Genomic DNA, 19,504 nt, shown 5'->3' with positions numbered 1-19,504 from the left:
ACAATTGCCAACACGAAGCTCTCCACGGACAGCCCAGAGGATGACCCCAGGATCTGAATCTCATCATTCATAAAGTTTCAATATTCCTGAAGAAGCAGATTCTGCAAAAGAAGCTGAATATGAACTAAATCTGAATGTACGATATGTGTATCATGAGGTGTATATTTCTTTTTTCCATGCTTTTTAGGAAATATGTGATGTGATTTGACTTATGGTGCCTTTAAAATCCATTAATCGTGTTGATGGTATGCATGGTAAAGTAAAGTTGGATGTGGCGCCCGATTTTACATCTGGTTTGTGTTCAAAATAATATATGAGAACAGTTGTTAACATGTTTCAACAATACATTGACTTCATCAAGGGCTTTGTAAAATACAAGAACAAAACGGGTGAGATTTACACTAAAGTCACAATTATGTACACCTCACTATTTTGTTACTGCTTTTCACATATCAGTCAATAAAGCCAATATAATGATGAAACATGTTGCATGATTTTTTTTGTTTTTTTGTTTGTATTTAAATTTAGGGCTTATGAGCTACAATACAGCAAAGGCATGATTGCTTTGATATGGTAGATGAAAAAATATATAGTGCAATTCAGGTCAGTTGAAATGGTGATTAGAATTAAAAGGATGAAGAAACATTTTGAGGTAAAGATGGTATATATTCTATACTTTATCTATTTATTACATTTATCTCATCATTTTTGTTATCTCATTGCTCTTCTTTTCTAATGTTAGTAAATGCTTGGGAGGTTAGCCACTGGTACCTGGCCCAGAAAAAAGGTATACTATTTGGTTTTTACAGTTTATGGTTTGATGTATGTGTCCGCATGTCCATTCTGATGTTATTCCAAATGTTTAATTTCCCAAAAGACACTCAAGACTTTATTTTGTTAGTCCAAAATAGCTTAGTTTTATTTTTACATTTTTATCTGCATTTACATATTAGATTGTACGTTTTAGGCATTGGTTGCCGAAAGGTTTTACACCCCCTAGTGACAAGACCAAAATTTTGTTTTGAATTCTTAACCAGGTAAGTTTTGAAATGTGTTCTTTTTTTGAAGGCATATTTGAATATTTTCATTACATTGGAGAATTAGGAAGAAATAAACAAATATCTGTATTACCCCACAGCTATTTTTACCCATTTCCAAAACCACAGAAATGTATTTATGGTGTACTACCTTTGTGACTCATGGTTAACATGAATCTAGAGTTTCTAAGACGGGTTTAGTCTTTACCAGGAGCACCCACAATTACGATTTTGGTTTTACTTTTTTAAGTAACAAATTGAAGCCCATGGGTTTCCTTACTGGTGACTTTGAAGTCGGGAAACCAAAATAAGTACTAAATGTATAATCAGTTGCAAAGTCTGTGTAATTATCAGTGGTTGGGTCAGGTAGTGTTCAATCACATCAGGCTTGGCAGCAGATAGTTGATAATTTTCAGGCAGTATGCGGGTTAGGAGTTGAAAACATAGAAAATAACCTAAAAAAGATAGTGTAAACAAAAGAAAAAAGAGCACCTAAACAACAAAAAAGACCAGGGTTAAACCTTAGTCCTTAAATATTGCCCTAATGCATTTTTTATCTAACTGGTGCAATTGAAAGCATGATTTAGCATGTCTCTTCTGCACACTTCATTTTAGCAATTGGCACAGGCATATGGGACATGCATTCTCAATCAGAAAAAAAATGCTAGAGTATTAGCTAACAGGAAGATGTCACCTGCTAATATCATTAATTGCTTCATAATTCTCACAGTTCATAACATATAGCTGCAGTCAATGTGATTAAAGTTAAAATAGAGAGATTAAAACCGTCAAGGCAGGTGGCACGAGGGATTTAAGGTCAAGGCAGTCTGAGGTTGGAGCAGGCAGAAGACAAGAAGCAGGGTCAAGGTCAGGTATCCGGAAAGGCAATCAGACAGCTGGAAAAAGTCACTGGTAACACTTTGAGGATCCAGCAACCAAAGTCTGGAACAAGAGAGGCATACAAACTACTGGCAGCCAATCGTAGGACATGATTATGACTAGGAATTAATCTGCTCATTGGCTACAGAACATACTCTCTAATCCCCCTCCAGATGCACATAGCGTTCTGGGCATGCTAAGATGGATATAGTACTAATTGGGGATACACCAAGCTGCTAAAAGGAGTAACTGTGACTAGAGTGGTAACAGATAGTAGTCACAGAATAGATTTCCCTGTCTGGGAAGAGGCCTAAACCAAAGAAACACATGTATTACCTATCCAGTACAGGTCACTAAACAAACTCACCAGTTAGGGCAGATTCCTCCTATAAGCAGTATATGTGATCCGCTTGAGTCACTCTTAGACTGCGGATACACTGTGAGCTTGCATGCTTGCCACAGCCTCTCCCCTCTTGTTAGTCCCCTCTGTGATCTGTGGATAATTAAAGGGAAATAATCTGCTGCACATAACTATCACTAGGGCCAGCAGGCTATATCAGTGCCAGAAGAATAAACTAAAACTTCAGCACACTCCACCCACCTACTCTCTCTGCTTGAGCAGTTCATGGCAAGAAAGGTTTCTCTTTGTATGTTTGTGTGTATAGTAACTGGTTATGTGTATATTTGTGTTTATAGTGCATGGCTGTGTGCATGTTTCAGTGTAAGGTGCAGAACTGTATGTTTATTTGTATAGTGCATGGCTATGTGCATGTTTAAGTAGACATTGAAACCCAGATTTAAAAGATCGTGGCAACTGTCTCTTCTGCAATAAAGAACCTGCCTGATCGCATTTACTTTAAGTAGGGGGTTTCTCTGCTTTAGGGTTAGCAGAAGTGCTATGGTAAGTATAGTGTTACATTATATAGTTATTTTAAGGGATCTGTGTCAGTATTAGATTGTAGGTTTTGTGTTAAGATTAGGGGAAAGCATAGATTAAATGTAATACATTCAATGTACATGTCAGTTGTTCATCAATTTTAACTAGTTTTAACTAGCATATTACCAGCTTCACAAAAACAATAAAAGGCATTGTGGTAAACACTATCCATAAATATACATACAAATATGAACGACATATAACAAAAAATAGGGTTTATAAACTGTTCGTGGTAGGCTGACTTGAGAATGGCCACTGTTAAGGAGACGATTGTTATGGATAGGTGATAGTAGTGGGAAAATGGGTGACATTTATGCTTGTTCTAGGTACTACAAAATTAAGGATAAAGGGCTTGGAGTTGGGCTTTAAGTGTCTACAAACAACACACTTCTCAAATGCCTGCTTGAAATGAAATCTAATAACGTTACTAGTTATTTGTAAAGGACTGCTTAATCTACATGTTTGTGCTATTGCACATATAAACAGTTTAATGGGTGTCAAAGCATGTTGCTCACCTCCATTGTACATGGGGGTGTGGCCATTGGGGGTCCCCAATGCACATTCAAAAACACCCATCACCCTAACACAACTGCCCTGCATGATGTAAAAAAAAGGAAATAGAGTTGCAAACCTATTTGAAATGAATTGGCAAAGACAACAATACCTGTAAAACACATGTGAGCAAAACACACAGCCATTGATTCGTTAAAACAAAAAAAAATAGAATGGATTTAGTGAGGCTTGACAATACAATTTCTGTACTTTGGTTAATGTTGGTAAACTCAGCCGTTATACAAAACACCACTAAGAGCAGTTTTGTGAATTTTTCTCAGTGTACTTTGGCACAAGTTACAAGTTTGTTATTAGGAGTAAAATTGTCCAGACATGAATCACTATAATTCTGTCGATATATAGTGTTGACATTTTGCTGTGTGTATTACAAGAACAGACAGGATGCAGATAAGAAAAAAGAAATATTTCAAGTATAGCATTGCCTTTATCAAAAAAGAAGGCATTTCTATGTACTTACAAATTAAAATGATCAAATTCATATGATCAATAAAATTCTACATACATGGACAGTGAGAGTAGCCTTAAAAAATATATACACAACTGGGCATATACAAATGTTGGTTACAACCTAAAGTCATAAAGATATAAATTCCAAAGTTTTTAATGATGCATAAAGCAGAATGTCAATGATGCATAAAGCTGGGGTTATATTTGATCAAACATTCTGTCTAAATTGCTCCAGTATGGTGTCCAGAGGGAAAATAGGAGATTAGGCAAGTGCTGTAATGTTTTTTTGGGATATAAACTACAGACTATGTATAGCTATGGGCATGTTTTGTAGGGCTATGCAAGCAAAGTCATGCGCATGATGCTGATAGTGTTCTTTTTCCTGGCTAAATATGGAGGTAGAACCACATATAAAAGCATTGAAAGCTCAAGCTAGGGGTACAAAAGAAAAATGTAAAAAATTATGAAGGGTTATTACCACCTATACAATGAAATATTGTCTCATTTAAACCAGATGGATCCATAAAAAAGATATGTAAAAATGGACATATTTATTACAGCATTCAGAATCATTGGCCACTTAGCGGAAAACAACACTTTGTCCTTTGTGAAAGCAGTGTTGTGTTTCTAAGTATTTGAGTGAAGAGCATTTTGGTTCCATTTGGCCCCCTACCATAACCTCAATATCATGTCATTTCACAAATATTCTAGTTGTACATCCTGCAGTATAATGCTTTTAAAGATACATGCAGTCTTCTTCAAGAAACCATAGGATAGTGTACAAGCTACAGTACGTTAAATCAAGAACAAATATTCCTTAACAAATTATGATTTGTTGTTACAGGTGATAGCACAATGACAAAAATCTTTGCTCTTTGCAGTTAGTAAACTAACTGGATAAATTATTATTATTCAGTTTAAGTTTGTGGGGAAAAAAACATGTTTAGGGTAATAAACATTGCATGCCTTTAGCACGAGGACCTTTGCAAAAAGTAGTGTAATCTATTGATGTGTACATTTTTTTCAGACAATCCAAAACCTTAACTGTCAATACAGGTTGAAAACAGAAAAGGTTCGATATTGTGCCTACAGTTGCAGTGGACTTAATTGAAAATCAGGATTCATTGATATATATTGATTAATTATTAGATGCCATGTTTGTGTATTATAAATTTTTATAAACAACAAAAATGTGACACCAGCATATAGAAAAAAAAGAAAGATTTTTGAACCAAGAAAAAGTAGAATAATCAACCCAAGAAAAAACAAGATGTGTTTTTATTGAAAAAAAATATATAAATGCGTACTAATATTAAGCATATCATAAGTAATATCATGGTATTTTCATTCAGTGAGTCCTTTTGTTTTAGTTATCACAAAGATTTTTTCAGTTAATTAAACTTTGCTTTATAAAGTGGTCAGGATTTAAGATTTTTTTTTTTGTTTTATTTTTAGAAAATTATGAGCATTTGTCATTCTTCAACCTTACAATGTAACTAGTGACAAAATAATTATTAATGTTGCAAACTGTAAATATTATCATGTAATGATATGTCCTTATCTTAAAATGTCCCAGGAATTACGGGTACTAAATCCTCTTATAAATAACATTCACGCACGTTCTCCAAACAACAGGTCCTATAGGACGTATACATGACGTTTAAATGCAACAAAGTTTAAGTGTCACACCCAAAACTACACTATGTACAACTCGCACAATTAAAAGTCGTGTAACAGTTGCATACAGCATTTCTACAAAATGAATACAGAACAATAAACATAAAATAGTGTTTTTGAGCCTTAATTGGTAATGCAGGTTATTGGGCATCTGGCTTCCATATTTTCCTTTATAGTATGGGCGCCACTTACATTCCACTACAGAATAAAACATTCCTTAGTGTATAAATCATCTTCTGAACACATGACTGCAGCTTCAGGCCATACATGACATGCCTCTTAAGAACAAATAATGATAATTTTGAGTATTTTGTATTGGCATAGCTCATTTTTTTGTTTGTTACAATGACAGTAGAGCAGTTCAAAGCAGGCAGTACATTTAAAAGGGTTAATACCAGTGTGTAAATCACCGTTTGGTTTGTCACAATGACCTCCTGCCATCTGGTAGGTGTACACACCATACGCATTAAACAAATTTATTACTACAGAAAGTGACAGAAAGCCTATCAACCCCAGACCAGCCTCCTGTTTCCTCTATAAATAATCAAAGCATCTGAAAAACATAAACTTTGCATGCTGACAATTTGTGACATATGACAAAAATGCTTGATGTCTCATAATAACAGCTTAGCTATTGAAAAAAGTATTTAAATTAATTAACATTTTTTTTTTTAAATGATCAGGCTTCACGTTTTTTGTGTTTTTGTTTTCAAATAAATTACAGTTAGCATTTCTACATTTCAACTGAATGTAAAATAGGAAACAAGTAATATTAACAATTAGAACTTTGCTATTTGTCCAAAATAACACTTTTTAAAGTATGTATAATTAAAAATCAATGTTTTCTTCAAAAGCATATTGGTTAAAAAGAGCTAGAATTTCAAATTAAATAGAAGACAGCTACTTAGGGAAGAAAAGGAGAAGTCCCTATCATAGAATAGATTTCTGCTGCTCATTATTAAACTCACATTGTTGCCAGCTCGCAAGATTATTAAGACCATTAAACTGACACAAGCATTCTTAACAAATTTGCAGCTCTTCACATTAAATGTCTTCAAGACTATAATTGATGTGTGTGACAAACAAAAACTTTATTAGTAGCATTGGCAGTAGCTGAAATAAAATATATTTTATGCAAAATTCAGTAAATCAGAACATGAGAAAATAAATTACACCAAAAGAAGTATTACCAATACTTATGTCTGTTAAATATTTTATATTTAAATAAAAGTGTTAACTGTATTAGGTATCCCAATGCATTTCAAGTGTTAATAGAAAAAGAAAGAGAGACAGAGGAATATATATATAGATACAGAGATAGTATATCACTGTCTGCATGTTATCTATCTTGGACTTTCTATGCCTTGGAAAAAAAAGAATGTGACTTTTTTGTATCTAGTACTGCCAGATGCTGTTTATCTCCTAGTATTAGGAATGGAGCTGGACAGGCAGTTGTTAACTGAGATCTTCTGTATTTTTTTTTCAGAAGACGCAGCAATCGTTTAAAATTCTAAATTTATTTTTTAAGACTTTGAATTGACCACAACAACTATTCTTTGATTTAAATCTGGTGATAATGGAGTCTAAGAGCCTGCCAACATTTAAATCTCAATAGAAAGGGCCTACAAGACTTTTTGAATAAAGTAAAAAAAAACATGTGTAAATTAGAGTTACCTAGCTAACCATAGCAACCATTTGTGTTCTCTCCTAATTAAATTAGGTCTGATCGGTCGCTCCAGGTTAATGCAGGTTATTCTTTGCATTTGTCTTTTTAAACAAGGTTGCTCGATGACACAAAAAAAAAATATAAACCGAGTTTGCATTCTGTTGTGAAAAGATAAATAAAGAGACTTATTGAAGAACAATTTATTGGCCTGGAGTGGTTATGCAGGAAATTATGGTAAAATTAATTTTAGTGCACATTGTAAAAATTACCTGTAAAATGAAGTGGGTGCAGGTTCTCTTGCTCCATAAGAGCCTTGCTCACTCTCCAGATAGTAGGGCACCTGCTGGCCATGGTGGTGAATAAAGGGGGAAATCTGTGGTGCTGTTTGTAGAAAAACCACAGGGCTCGGTGGCACGTTGTTCAAAGAATGAAGCCCAGTCAGGCTACTTGATCCAAAAGACTCAGAACTTGTAGCATAGCTGAGGCTGGCAGAGCTGTAGACTGGTGCAGTAGCAGCAGTAAAGTCATAAGTGGTGCCCTCCGGGTAGTTAAAAATTCCTGTCCTATTGCTTTCCACATACATTTCGCCAAGGGGTCTTTCAAGGGGTAACTTCAGCGATGGTCTGCTTATTGTCTCCAGTTCAGTTCCTTGAATTTGATGCAATAAAGTTATTCCTGGGGATTTGCTGTGCAGGGGCATGGTCATTACTATTGACAGCGTATACGTTGCATGGCTATTGACCATCTATTTGCCAAGGCTTGAGAGTTAGCACATGGAAGGACACCTGAGAACAGAGCACAACCTGGTGTTAGTCTGATCAGGAATCATGCTGGAGCTCAGCACTGCACAGGTATTCAGCAAGCTCTAGAGAGGAGGAGTGTCAAATTCAGAACTGAACACACCACACACACACAAAATAATCCGTCCTCCCTCTTTATAACTGATTTTTTCTTTTTCTATTCTACAGTCATTCTTTTTGAACCTAATGCACACAGTGTTACTGGCAAGACACCAAATGCTTCTGTATTTATTGTCATTATTGAAATGGTATTACATCACAACCGGGCTCTCTTTTTGACTCAGTTGCTACTGAGTACTATACATGCTACGCTATATACTGTGCTACTAATCACATACATGTCATTCTGCATTTAAAGACAAAGCTAGCATTTTAACATGACTTGGGTAATGCAATATGTAAGGGAAAACACTGTAGTCTGACCCTGACTGTGTTTTTGTTGTAGAAAGAAGAGCCTGTGTCTGTGTGATATACAGTACCATACATGCTAATCTTTTCCTACAGTGGCCTTGAATGTGTTTGCTTTTGCCTTCTTGTCTTTCTAGGTAATTCCATCTGCCAAAAGTCTATAAAATATTTCTCATAAAAGAATATGCCTGCCTCGGGATTGCTGCCTCGGGATTTTTTTTTCTTAAACCCACATGGTATATTTGTTTATAGCAACATGTTGTATACAGCTTGTAAATTATCTTGAAATTGGCATAGCCTGGAGTGTGAAGAATCTTTGGGCATGTTGAGTCTAGGATTTTTTTGCAAGTGGTGTTACCACTTCCAAAATATGTTTAATATAGGAGTGGGAATGGGTCTGTTCATGATCCTAATTGTGGTTTGAGGTTGGTGGGGCAGCCTTCCATTTTTTTTACCCATCCAGGGGTCATTTATGAACACTTAAGCATTCATTTCCTTGTAAGTAATCAAAAAAATTAAAAAAGAAAACCCTTCTAATAGACTTTTCCATATGCTGAAAAAGCCTAGCAGTGACAGCTCGTTACTGCTCCAAAATGCCTGCTTGACAGAGGCACCCAGATGTGGTAAATGCTGCAGTTTTTCTAAAAATGCCCAGAAAGCGAAACTAAACTAAAAAAATAAAAAGTCACCTCTACTTTTGCAGATCCCTCGATCCCTGTAGAGGTTTTCGTGGATTGGGTCCCACGCCGTCCAGTTATATGTCTTCATCCAGGTGTGGAAGAAGTGCCAAGCGCCACCATCTTCTTTCCTCTTCTTCCTGCTTCTGTCTATGTTGCCCGATCTCATACTGCGCAGATGTGAGATTGGGAGACATAGCCAGCGGTAAATGGGAAAAAAAGAGTACTGATATCACTACACATGCGTGGGATCAGCATTTTTTCTCTATTGAAGAAAAAGCTCCTTCTGTGCATGCAGCCAGAAGCCTACTGGGGTGCGTAAAGTATGGCTATGCGCACCCATGCTGTCTTCATCACAATAAAGACAAAAGGGGGGTACTTCTTTAAAAAAAAGGGGCGTTATCTATCCTTTTATGTAAAGTAAAAATTTTAGTTTAGGTCCGCTTTAACATAAAACTGATATGAGAAATGAAAAGCTTAAAAACGAGACATACAGATTTATGTTACATACAGATTTATGCTGGTGGCTACGTGAACTCCAAAACCTATACTACATACATTTATCTCCATCTATAAAAAAAAAAACACTATGTAGAATAAAATCATGCACAACAAAGATGTCATCTCTGTGCTGGAAATTAAAAATGAAAAAATATTTTATTATCCCTCAAAAAATTGTACATTTCAAAGACTGGGTGCTTTGTTCACAAGTGTGGGCTAATTAACAGCAATCAACCCATCCTAATGATGACTGTATATATTAGTCAATTATTTGTTCCAATTCATACATGTTTAAATTACCTTGTACTAGGTTTCGGGGTTTCGTGTCTCAAAAATCGGGTAATGTATTCTACTATCTTGACCTTAGACAGAATAAATTACATAGAATATTACTGGGACAGTTGCATGTGAGATGGCATTTTTCCAGTTGGGGCACAGACAGAGGTGTATGTCTATTCTATTGTTTTTATTTATTTTTTTGAGTGCTTGTCAAGTTGATATAAACTCCGGGCACCCATAGGTTTTATATTTCTTCAAAGTTTTCTGTCTAACCATCATATAGTAACTGCTTTAGTGAAAAGGTTAAACAACTCACAACCAAGCTTTGGCCATTCTCCTTCAGCACTATTTGGAAGCCAATTTCTGCAGAAAATTTCAACTGTACAATCAAATATTGTTTTACAAGGTAAAAAGACTTTTTCATTATGCTCAGTATGCAAGGATGAATACATACCGACAGTATAAAACAACAGAGTATCCTTCATTAAGAATAAACGAAGTTATACTACGTTATAGTAGAAAAAATAGCTTTCTCACTTTTCAGATACTCTATGATAGGAGACTTCAACTTTGCAACACTAGACATGGCTGTTCAGTAAGCAGGTCATTGCAAGTCTACATTTTAAAAATATGATTTATTGATTGATATTATTATTAAAGGTTTGAATTTAGGAATTATCCCATTTTTTCTTCTTGGAGCTAGGAGACTAGCTAGGAGACTAGCTTTTTTTCTATAGATAATTTTAAAACATCCTCCCATTATTCCCAACTTTCTCCCTCTTAGGAAAAACATGTATCATCTTTGTGATATTTCAAGGATAGTCCTGAAATTTACATCTCCAAAGTCTACAAGTGATGGCCTTTACCAGAACTGCTTAACATGGGATAATTGTTGGTGGTTTAAGTGTTTTATTACCTATGTATTCCTGTACTTTTTTTTCTTCTAGGAAGCTGTAAATATCTTCCATTTCTATAAAAAGGAAGCTTCTAGATTCCACCATAAGTTCCCCATACTACCTCCACCAATTCTTCGACAATTAGAGGTCGAGAAAATGCCCATTTAGGTTCTAGGTAAGTGTACTTTGTAAGTGTGGATTTTCTGCCATTACAACATTAAAAGTCATAAGGTTTGGTATTGTACAGGAAGGGGGGCTCCCAATCCTGGCCACCCAGGCTTCATGCTTATTATAGGGTCTTGAAGAAAACAGAAAACAAAAAGTATGTTTTTGTATTCAAACAATATGTGTAACATAGGGCCAACAATCCATACTTTTAACCAACACCTACATGTATAGTCTGGTGCTTTCCACAATATGATTTATCCCCCTCATAAAGACTATTTTCTGGTGTCACTGTTTGTAGAACTCATACATACAACATCATAGGCTCTACTGCAGCCAATAGAATTTGGATGTTTCTTTTTATTAGCAAGTGACAATCTGATTTAATAAAGCGCTCCAAAATAGTCTTTAAGACATTTATTAAATCGGGCCCATAGTGTCTAGTATAGCCTTTCTCAACCAGGGTTCCATGGAGGTAGCTAGGAGTTTTCTTAGCTGCAATTCTTGCCAGACTGATCTTAGCTTAACCTCCCATCTTAGCTCTCAAAAAGTAAACACTGACACCAGTTATTTTTCTAGCTCTCCCACTGACCATCAATATAGGAGTCATTTTCCCACTGCAATGAGACATTCTTCTGAATGACCAATCGTATAGGCATTACCGTGACCATGACTGTAAAGTCATCCATCATCATCAAAGTAATTAATCCTACTGACTACTAATTTAAAAGTACAATGTCCACTGACCACCAGTGTTCTGGAAGTTTTTTCCCCATTAGCAACATTATAAGTGGGTTATTTGCCTGGTAACCACACATGTAGACAAAATACAAATACATGTCCCTTTCTCCACTGACCATTGTAAGGGACATAATAATTACTGACCAATTAACCAACAGGTTTGCTGGATCACCCAGCTTCACTGATGAAATTGCATCTTCTCCAGCATTAGAGAGCTTTAAAAAATCAGGGCTTGTGACTCAAAATAATAAGGCCAGGTGGTCAGTATGACAGTCAGGCAACTAGGATTTGCAGAATGAGAAGGAATAGCAGCCACATTGTTTTTTCCAGAAGGCATATTTTAGGCAAAACTGGCAGTGTTATAGGGTTCTCCAACAAGTTTTACTTGTTTTGCTTGGAGAGCCTGGACTGCATATATACTGGGTGTAGAAAAAAATAGGTACTTAACTAATTGTTTTCTGAATATTATTTTTATTTGTATTATCTACTATATTTTTTCAGAACAAAATATTTTTCATAGTAGTGAAAGATACAGAAACAATTCCTTGGGGTTGGCTGGGTGTTTAGGAGCTGGCTAACCATATGACATTTCAGCTACAGTATATTTATATTCACTGTTACTGCTTGCAGTCATCATTTATTAAATCTTTGAAACTTTTTACAATATTTCACAATTCAGCAGTTGACAGGAGCTACCAAAGTTAAAAAGGCCTTAAGAGTAAAAACAAAAACTTTTTTAAAAATAAAATTGTTCCTATTCAACTGCTTATTACAAATATATTGAACTATTTAGCCCCCTTCTGCCCATAGCAATCTGTTTTTGTCTGACTTTTTCCCCCTGTTTTATTAAACAATGAAAATGTTTTGTTTTCATTCATTTTGTAACTATTTCCAGCAGGAAAACTAGCATTTTTAAACCACATTGTTGGCAAATAACTTGCCATGTTTTGTACCAGAAACATAATTTAGTGCCAATTTAAACATGACTCACAGAAAAAAATGTATACTGCACTTTTTATCTACAGTAAAACTTTAGACTATCACTAGTCAAGGTAGAAAAAACACAATTTGTATGTCTTTTTCTCTATAGAATATTAAAACACAATTAGGATGGTATCCAACAAATTATTTTACCATTGCCACATCCCGCGTATATCTTTTTGTCTATAGATAGAAAATAAAAAATTTTGCTGGAAGACTAGTTATTTTCAAAGTTCAGACTCCAGACCCATTTTCAAAAGTGTTTGAAAATGAAACTGCTGTGGTTTACCACTGCCAACCAGTCTAATCGCTAATAACCCCAAATTCCTGGTTATCACTGAAAAAATGTGGGTAGTTAAAATCTTTTTGGAAAAAAAAAACAAAAAAACTTTAAAATGTATAGAAACCCAAAATCTATTTCTGGCATGTTTGCCATCGTGCTTTACTGTATAAAATTCTTGTACGTAGATCTTTTTTTTTTTTCTTTTTTTTTTTTTTTTTATGAACATGCACTTGTGTGTTGCATAAGGCACTGTCACATAATAAGCAGTAGCTTTGTCAACTTGCCAAGTGCTAATATTTAGTTAGCCCTTGTTTTGGTTCTGCCTATCTGATAGGCAGCCCAGTGTCCAACTTAAGGGGCATACATGGAAAGCTGACATTGCTACTGCTAGGGGAGAGGCAATGCCTTGTGTTGCCAGCTTGCACCAGTATGTGCTCTCATTGACATAATCTCCAGTTACGTTAAAGTCCAGTTAAATTTACTTTTGCCAGACATTTAAAAATAAGTATTATTTAAGTATTTAAAAATAAAAATAATAATAATAATAAATAATAAATAATTATTATTTAGGTATTTAAAAATAAATTTTGAGTTTTATAAAGGATCAGTTAGCCAAATTCTTAACTAAATCTGATGTTTGTCTTCTCGTCCTATTTTTAAACTCTTGTAGTATATTTACTTTACAGCATGGCCAGTTGTCCAATTTGAAACAATGATAGCAACTCTGCACAAGATAGCTGTCCTTAGCTGCCTCCTTGTTGGGCTGAACTTAATGATAGGAGCTTCCTGCCAGGTTGGTGGAGCTCTTGTCATTGATTACATGCATCCAGCTAACCCATGAAGATGGCAGTCAGAGACAGCTGACCGTCCACCTGGGCAGAGCTCTTGTCATTGAAGTGGGATAGCATCCACTGGATGGATCATTCTGGAATTCTAAATGAACATCAGTGGACCCTACAAAGATAAGTATTGTTAAAAAAAGAACAATAACAGTGTCCATCTAGGCAAAGCCCCAATCATCGAAGTGGGATAGCTTTCACTGGATGGATCATTGTAAGATTTTAATTGGACATCAGTGGATCATACAAAGGTAAGTATTGTTAAAAAAAGGACAATAACGCTTCCATAATACACCTAAGATTTCAAAAAGTTTCCCTGCAGACAGGTCAATACTGAAACTTTGAATTAAGATTTTAAATCAAAAAGTTGAAATTCTGATGTATTTGCAAATTAGGAATTATGATCACCCCTATATTTTACAATCATTTCTAAATTTAATTTTTAAAGTGTAACATATCTGAGAAATATAACCCTGAACATTTGGTGAAAGAAGCAAAAGGCCTTCTAATTGAATCAATACCATGTAGATGAATCCTTGGACAACTGTGCATTCAGAAATTGTGGGGTACAATAAGTAGTAATAAGCTACATACAGCTGTTTTACCTTTTCTTCACTAAACTATGAAAATATGTTTTGGTATCATCTGTGGTAAGCAGAAATTTCAAGAAAACTGGAAATTTTTTTGCCCATTCCAGACCCAACAGTGTTGTACCACATTGGAATGCTTTCCCCTTGGCTTCTCAATGCAGAGATGTAAATTTTCAATTTTCACCTGTACATTTTATCAGCTATTGTTAAAAAAGCTTAATAGGCAATGGTTCTGTGATAAAAGATTTTATACCTATTGTAGTCCAAATGATACAATTCCTAACATGGAAATAATTATATTATAGTGTGAAGATTAGTAGGATAAACTATATCATGGTCTATATTAAGGGAACAATTACAAAATAGTAAACAAAAAAGCATTTTATGTACTAGCCAATCTTTTTGATTAGTTATAATGGGTACTATAGTAAACAGAAATTAGACATATGTTATATGCCTTCTCCACTGTTCTAAGCAAATTTGTATTACAAAGGGGCTAAAATATGAATTTTGTACAGGAGCAGAGCCATTTTTTGGCCATTCAACCTTAAAAAAAGTCACTTTGAAAGGACAGCGGATAATGGACATTTTATTATTTATGTGGACCAAATTTTCCAACAAAATGGATTCATCATGGTGCTTATCATCAATCAAGAGCTTCTCAAGCCGATTAATTTGCTAAACCTAAATCAGATAGCAGATATTCAACCAAGGAAATAAAAATTACAAGGGGAGTAAATTTGCATATCAGTGTTTATCATTGCATTATTATTATTATTGTTAAATTTTTTTTGGAACAAAAGCATTGCTTGGTCAACCTGCTCCGTACCATTTTAATTATAGTACCCACCATAGCTTTACCATAGCATGAAATCTGCTATGTCAAGGTAACAGCTAGAACATCTAGCACATTACAAATACATAAGTAGTTTTAAACATATTGTGAAATGGTCTCTACTGAGCAGACATTACACCTACAAGTTTGATTGACAAGAGTATTAGCACGCACACACAGCAGGAAAACTCTAGGGAGAAACTTAAGGGACTTCAAAAACTCTAGACTTATGTTGTTTCCCATCTGCAAGAAGCAAAAGTAAATCGTCAGCCTTTGTCTTGTCACTTTGTACTGGTTTTATTATTAACAGAAGTATAAAAAGTTTTAGTAAAACTATAATCTTGTAGAAAAAGGAGAGGTCTCTGTCGAAGTTGGATTCTCTTGAGATTAGGTTCTGTTCTCTCTGTACTCCTCCTCCTCCTCTCTTGGCAAACCCATATTCTCTCATGGCTTAGTATACCATATGTATGCTTCTAAATCACTCAGCAGCTCTTGTCCACCTACATTCTGAACTGATACACAAATACAGCCTAGCCAACCTCTTTATTCATCTAATGACCTACTACTGACTTCTTCACTCATAACCTCTTCCCATGCATGGTGTCAAGACTTTAATAGAGCTGATCCCACTCCTTGGAACTCTGTTCCCCAAACTATTAGGCTTGTTCCTAATGCATAGGCATTTGATGGGCAGTTGGCAGCTTTACATCCTAATTTCACACAAATGTCTGTGACTTCCTTGTCTGCCTGTTTTTGTCTCTTTCTCCTAGCTTTCTACTTACAAATTAGTTCTAATGGATTGATGGACTGCTAAGTCTGGTGGTTTGGTGTTGAGCAAGGTTTATAGTTTTTTCTTCTTCAATACTGTTTATGGATCTCTCAGTTCAGACCATAAATGGCTAAGTAATATTAATGCTTGCTCACTAATAATGTTCAATTTACACTGTAAATGACAGAATTAAGAATGAGTTGGAAAATTTGCTGAATAACAAGCAGTATATTTTTGCAAATCTAAACATGGTGTTTCACAAGAAATGGCACTGCACCAATGCCCAATGACTTGGTGAAGACATGCACTAAATATTGGCAGATTTGTAAGTATTTGAATCAGAAAATGATTCACCCTCATCAGCAATGATGTGCTATGGTGCGTTTCTTATATAAAGGCTAGTGGTCCTGAGAATGGACTGAAAGAAAGGGCCACATGAGTCCCTAGGGACAGACAGATGGGAAGGATGCTGGAAGCCTTTGAAGTAAAGTGGTGGTAAAGACTGGAGGGGGGCTGTTGAAACAAACTTGGCCGGGGCTGGAGGAGGCCCTTAAAGAAGACTGGTAGCCATGACTAGTGGGGTGCCTTTAAGAAAAGACTGGTGACTTCTTTCAAGGGAAGTGGATATCAGCACTGTCACTGCTGATTCACAAGCATGTAGCTTGTCAAACAGTATCTGCCTTTATCCAGTCCTGCCCTCTGCTTTCTGGATTGACATCATGGCCTTTGTTGCTGAAATGTACTCACTGGGCCGGATTTTTTAAAGCTCTCCAAGACTAGAGAGGGTACACTTTCATCAGTGAACCTGGGTGATCCAGCAAACCTGGAATGGATTTCCTAAACGTCATTTGCGATTTGCTAGCAAATGTTTTGAATCCTGGAGCAGATCCATTCCGGGTTTGCTGGATCACCCAGCTTCACTGATGACAGTGTATCCTCTCCAGGCTTGGAGAGCTTTAGTAAATCAGAGCCACTGTGAGTTGCAGTGCCTGGGAGATGGAGGATCTGACAAACTAAATTAGGGGGATTTGAAGTCCTGAGAGGTAAGGAGAGTTTTTTTGTTTACCTTCTGAGGGTTGTGCATCATTGTATAGGGTCACACATTCAATCAAAGGCCATTATATAATAATATGTATCTCTTACTGATAAAAGACAAATATTGAAGTTTTTTCCCCCCAATTGTTTTATGTATATTGTGGCATAGCACAGGGGGATTGCTCATGGTAATGGGATGCTTGCAGGTCATCATTTGTGGGGGTTGTGGGGAATTGCCCTAGGCAGTAGGAATCAAACAGTCCAGAGGCAACAATGCTTTAAATCAAGTTAAAAGTCCAGGCTCCCCCCTCCAGGCTTTATTGTGACAGCCATTTAAAAACAAAACAAAACAATGGCCCGGCTGGGTAACTAGCTGCCTCACTTTAGGAATGCTATCTCTCTGTATACTTGTAAGCTCCAGTGGTACACAGTTCATCTAAATGGGGTAAACAGAATCCACTCACAGTTCATGCAGTCTTGGTAAGCTCAGTCCAAAGTCTCCTCTCCAGCTCTAGGAAACCTATGTCATAATCTCTCCCCAGTCGGCCTGGAACACTCTGGCTCTCTCTCAGCCTGGAACCCTCTGGCTCTCCCTCAGCCTGGAACCCTCTGGCTCTCTCTTGGTCTGGAACCCTCTGGCTCTTTCTCAGCCTGGAACCCTCTGGCTCTCTCTCTCTCAGCCTGGAACCCTCTGGCTCTTTCTCAGCCTGGAACCCTCTGGCTAAACACTCACACTTTTTGCACCTGAGTGCAGGTGAATATAACCCAAATCAGGGTTAGGTTGGGCCAAGGAACCCACCCTTCACTTCCCTTGGCTGACTCCAGGGCCCTAAAGAACCTGGTTATCTTCTAAAACCTATACAAACATGTTAACACACTCTTTCCCTGGAGCCCTTAAAACTTTCCTTGCCATTTCAGCACTATTTCTGACCTTTTTGGGACTCTCTGTCACAATATATTATATGCTAAATTCCCAATCCTTAGGTATAATTACATTCCATGAAAGTATGGGTGTGTTTATTTAACTATAGTTATCTATTTACCCCCATCCTTTCACATGGTGGATCCTAAATTAATAAGATTCCAGGGATGTCCCAAAAGTGATAAATAGATAACTACAGTATTCCAGGTCAGACCTAATTACCATTGGAGCTTCTAAGGCAATGCTCACCAACTTTTCTGACAGGAGTGCCTGGAAACATAGAATAACATTTTGCCACGACCCAGGGGATGAGGGTGGGGGCGTTATGTGTACAGCTTGCACTGCTCTGCTATTCTCAGCAGCTCCACCTCCCATCAGCACACTAGCTGAGAATAGCAGACTAAGAGAGCTAGTCCGCTATCAGGTGGCAGAGCTGCTGGGAATGGCAGGGAAGTGTAAGCCTATCCTACATTGCTATGCCATTCTCAGCAGCCCCAGTGTAGGCAGTGCCAGCATCCCCACTGCTTGCACTCCTGCATCCTGTCATCAGGTGCCCCCAAATCACCGGCCACTGACTATCAGCGGGAGTTGAGGACCACTGCTCAAAGAGATAATAAACAATTTTATAGCCCTTTTCATCAAAGGAATGTAGAGGTAAATTATACAGAGACTTGGGGGTGGATATATGATGGGCCAGATGGTATGGGATGGTAGCCCCCAACATGATTTTATGATACCCAGTTAAATGACCTCCTGTTGATATTTTCTTGTCAAAACTTATTACAGAAATAACCAAAGGTGTGGACACAAATGCAAACATTGTCATAAATGTTAGTAGCTTATTCACATTATACATATAATAAAATGTTTTCCTAACTATGTACAAATAGACAATATATAAAATATTCTAGAATGCAGAAGTGAATTCTGTAAAAACACATGAAGAGGACTTCATACCTTTATGTTTAAATAATGTTTACCCTACCTACAGTTGTACAACTAGCTACTTGTATCATGTTTCTCACACAGCTGTTGCTTTTCTTTTTTTTTTGTATGCCGTTTCCTTGACATTTAACAAATGCAATCCTCTTGCTAAACATTATTTTGTTCTTCCACTATCAATTATCTGTAACCTATTCTTCTATATAGTGCATGAGGACACTTGAGAGGTGTTTGTCACAAATCAGATACCTTTTTAAAGTCATGGGATATATAGATCAATTTTGCAGTCTTTTAATGAAAAATGAACGATGCATCTAGAGTCCTAATTTTAAGTTAAACTGCTAAACAGTCTATTGCTGTCACTCTTTTAAAGATTCAAATAGGCTACAAGCCAACCGAGACTCAATGAGAAGATGAGGGACAATGGCATTTGAAGGCAAAAGTGCTTGGATTTTTTGGTTACTAAAAAAAATTAAAAAAATCCTTGGCAAAGCAAAATGTGTCCAATATATTAAGAATTTAGGATTTTATTTAGGAAATAATTAATTAATATTAATTAATTAATATATTAAGAATGTTTAGGATTTTATAATTAGGGCTAAACGATAGCCTTTGTTTTTTGTTT

At 36.2% G+C, this 19,504-nt stretch overlaps 1 protein-coding gene across 1 annotated transcript in view; it reads right to left on the bottom strand.

The window, feature by feature from the left end:
* Window positions 1–8,068, bottom strand: part of ESR1 (estrogen receptor 1) — an 89,553-nt gene extending 81,485 nt beyond the window's left edge. The window contains exon 1 of the mRNA XM_072409292.1: window positions 7,486–8,068. Within this exon, the coding sequence (XP_072265393.1) occupies window positions 7,486–7,961 (476 nt within the window). The 5' untranslated portion in view covers window positions 7,962–8,068. The remainder of the gene's footprint in view (window positions 1–7,485) is intronic.
* Window positions 8,069–19,504: the final 11,436 nt, after the last annotated feature.

This window comes from Pyxicephalus adspersus, chromosome 4 (assembly GCF_032062135.1).
Source record: "Pyxicephalus adspersus chromosome 4, UCB_Pads_2.0, whole genome shotgun sequence".
NCBI lineage: Eukaryota > Metazoa > Chordata > Amphibia > Anura > Pyxicephalidae > Pyxicephalus > Pyxicephalus adspersus.
This window is presented reverse-complemented; position numbering and strand designations above follow the sequence as displayed.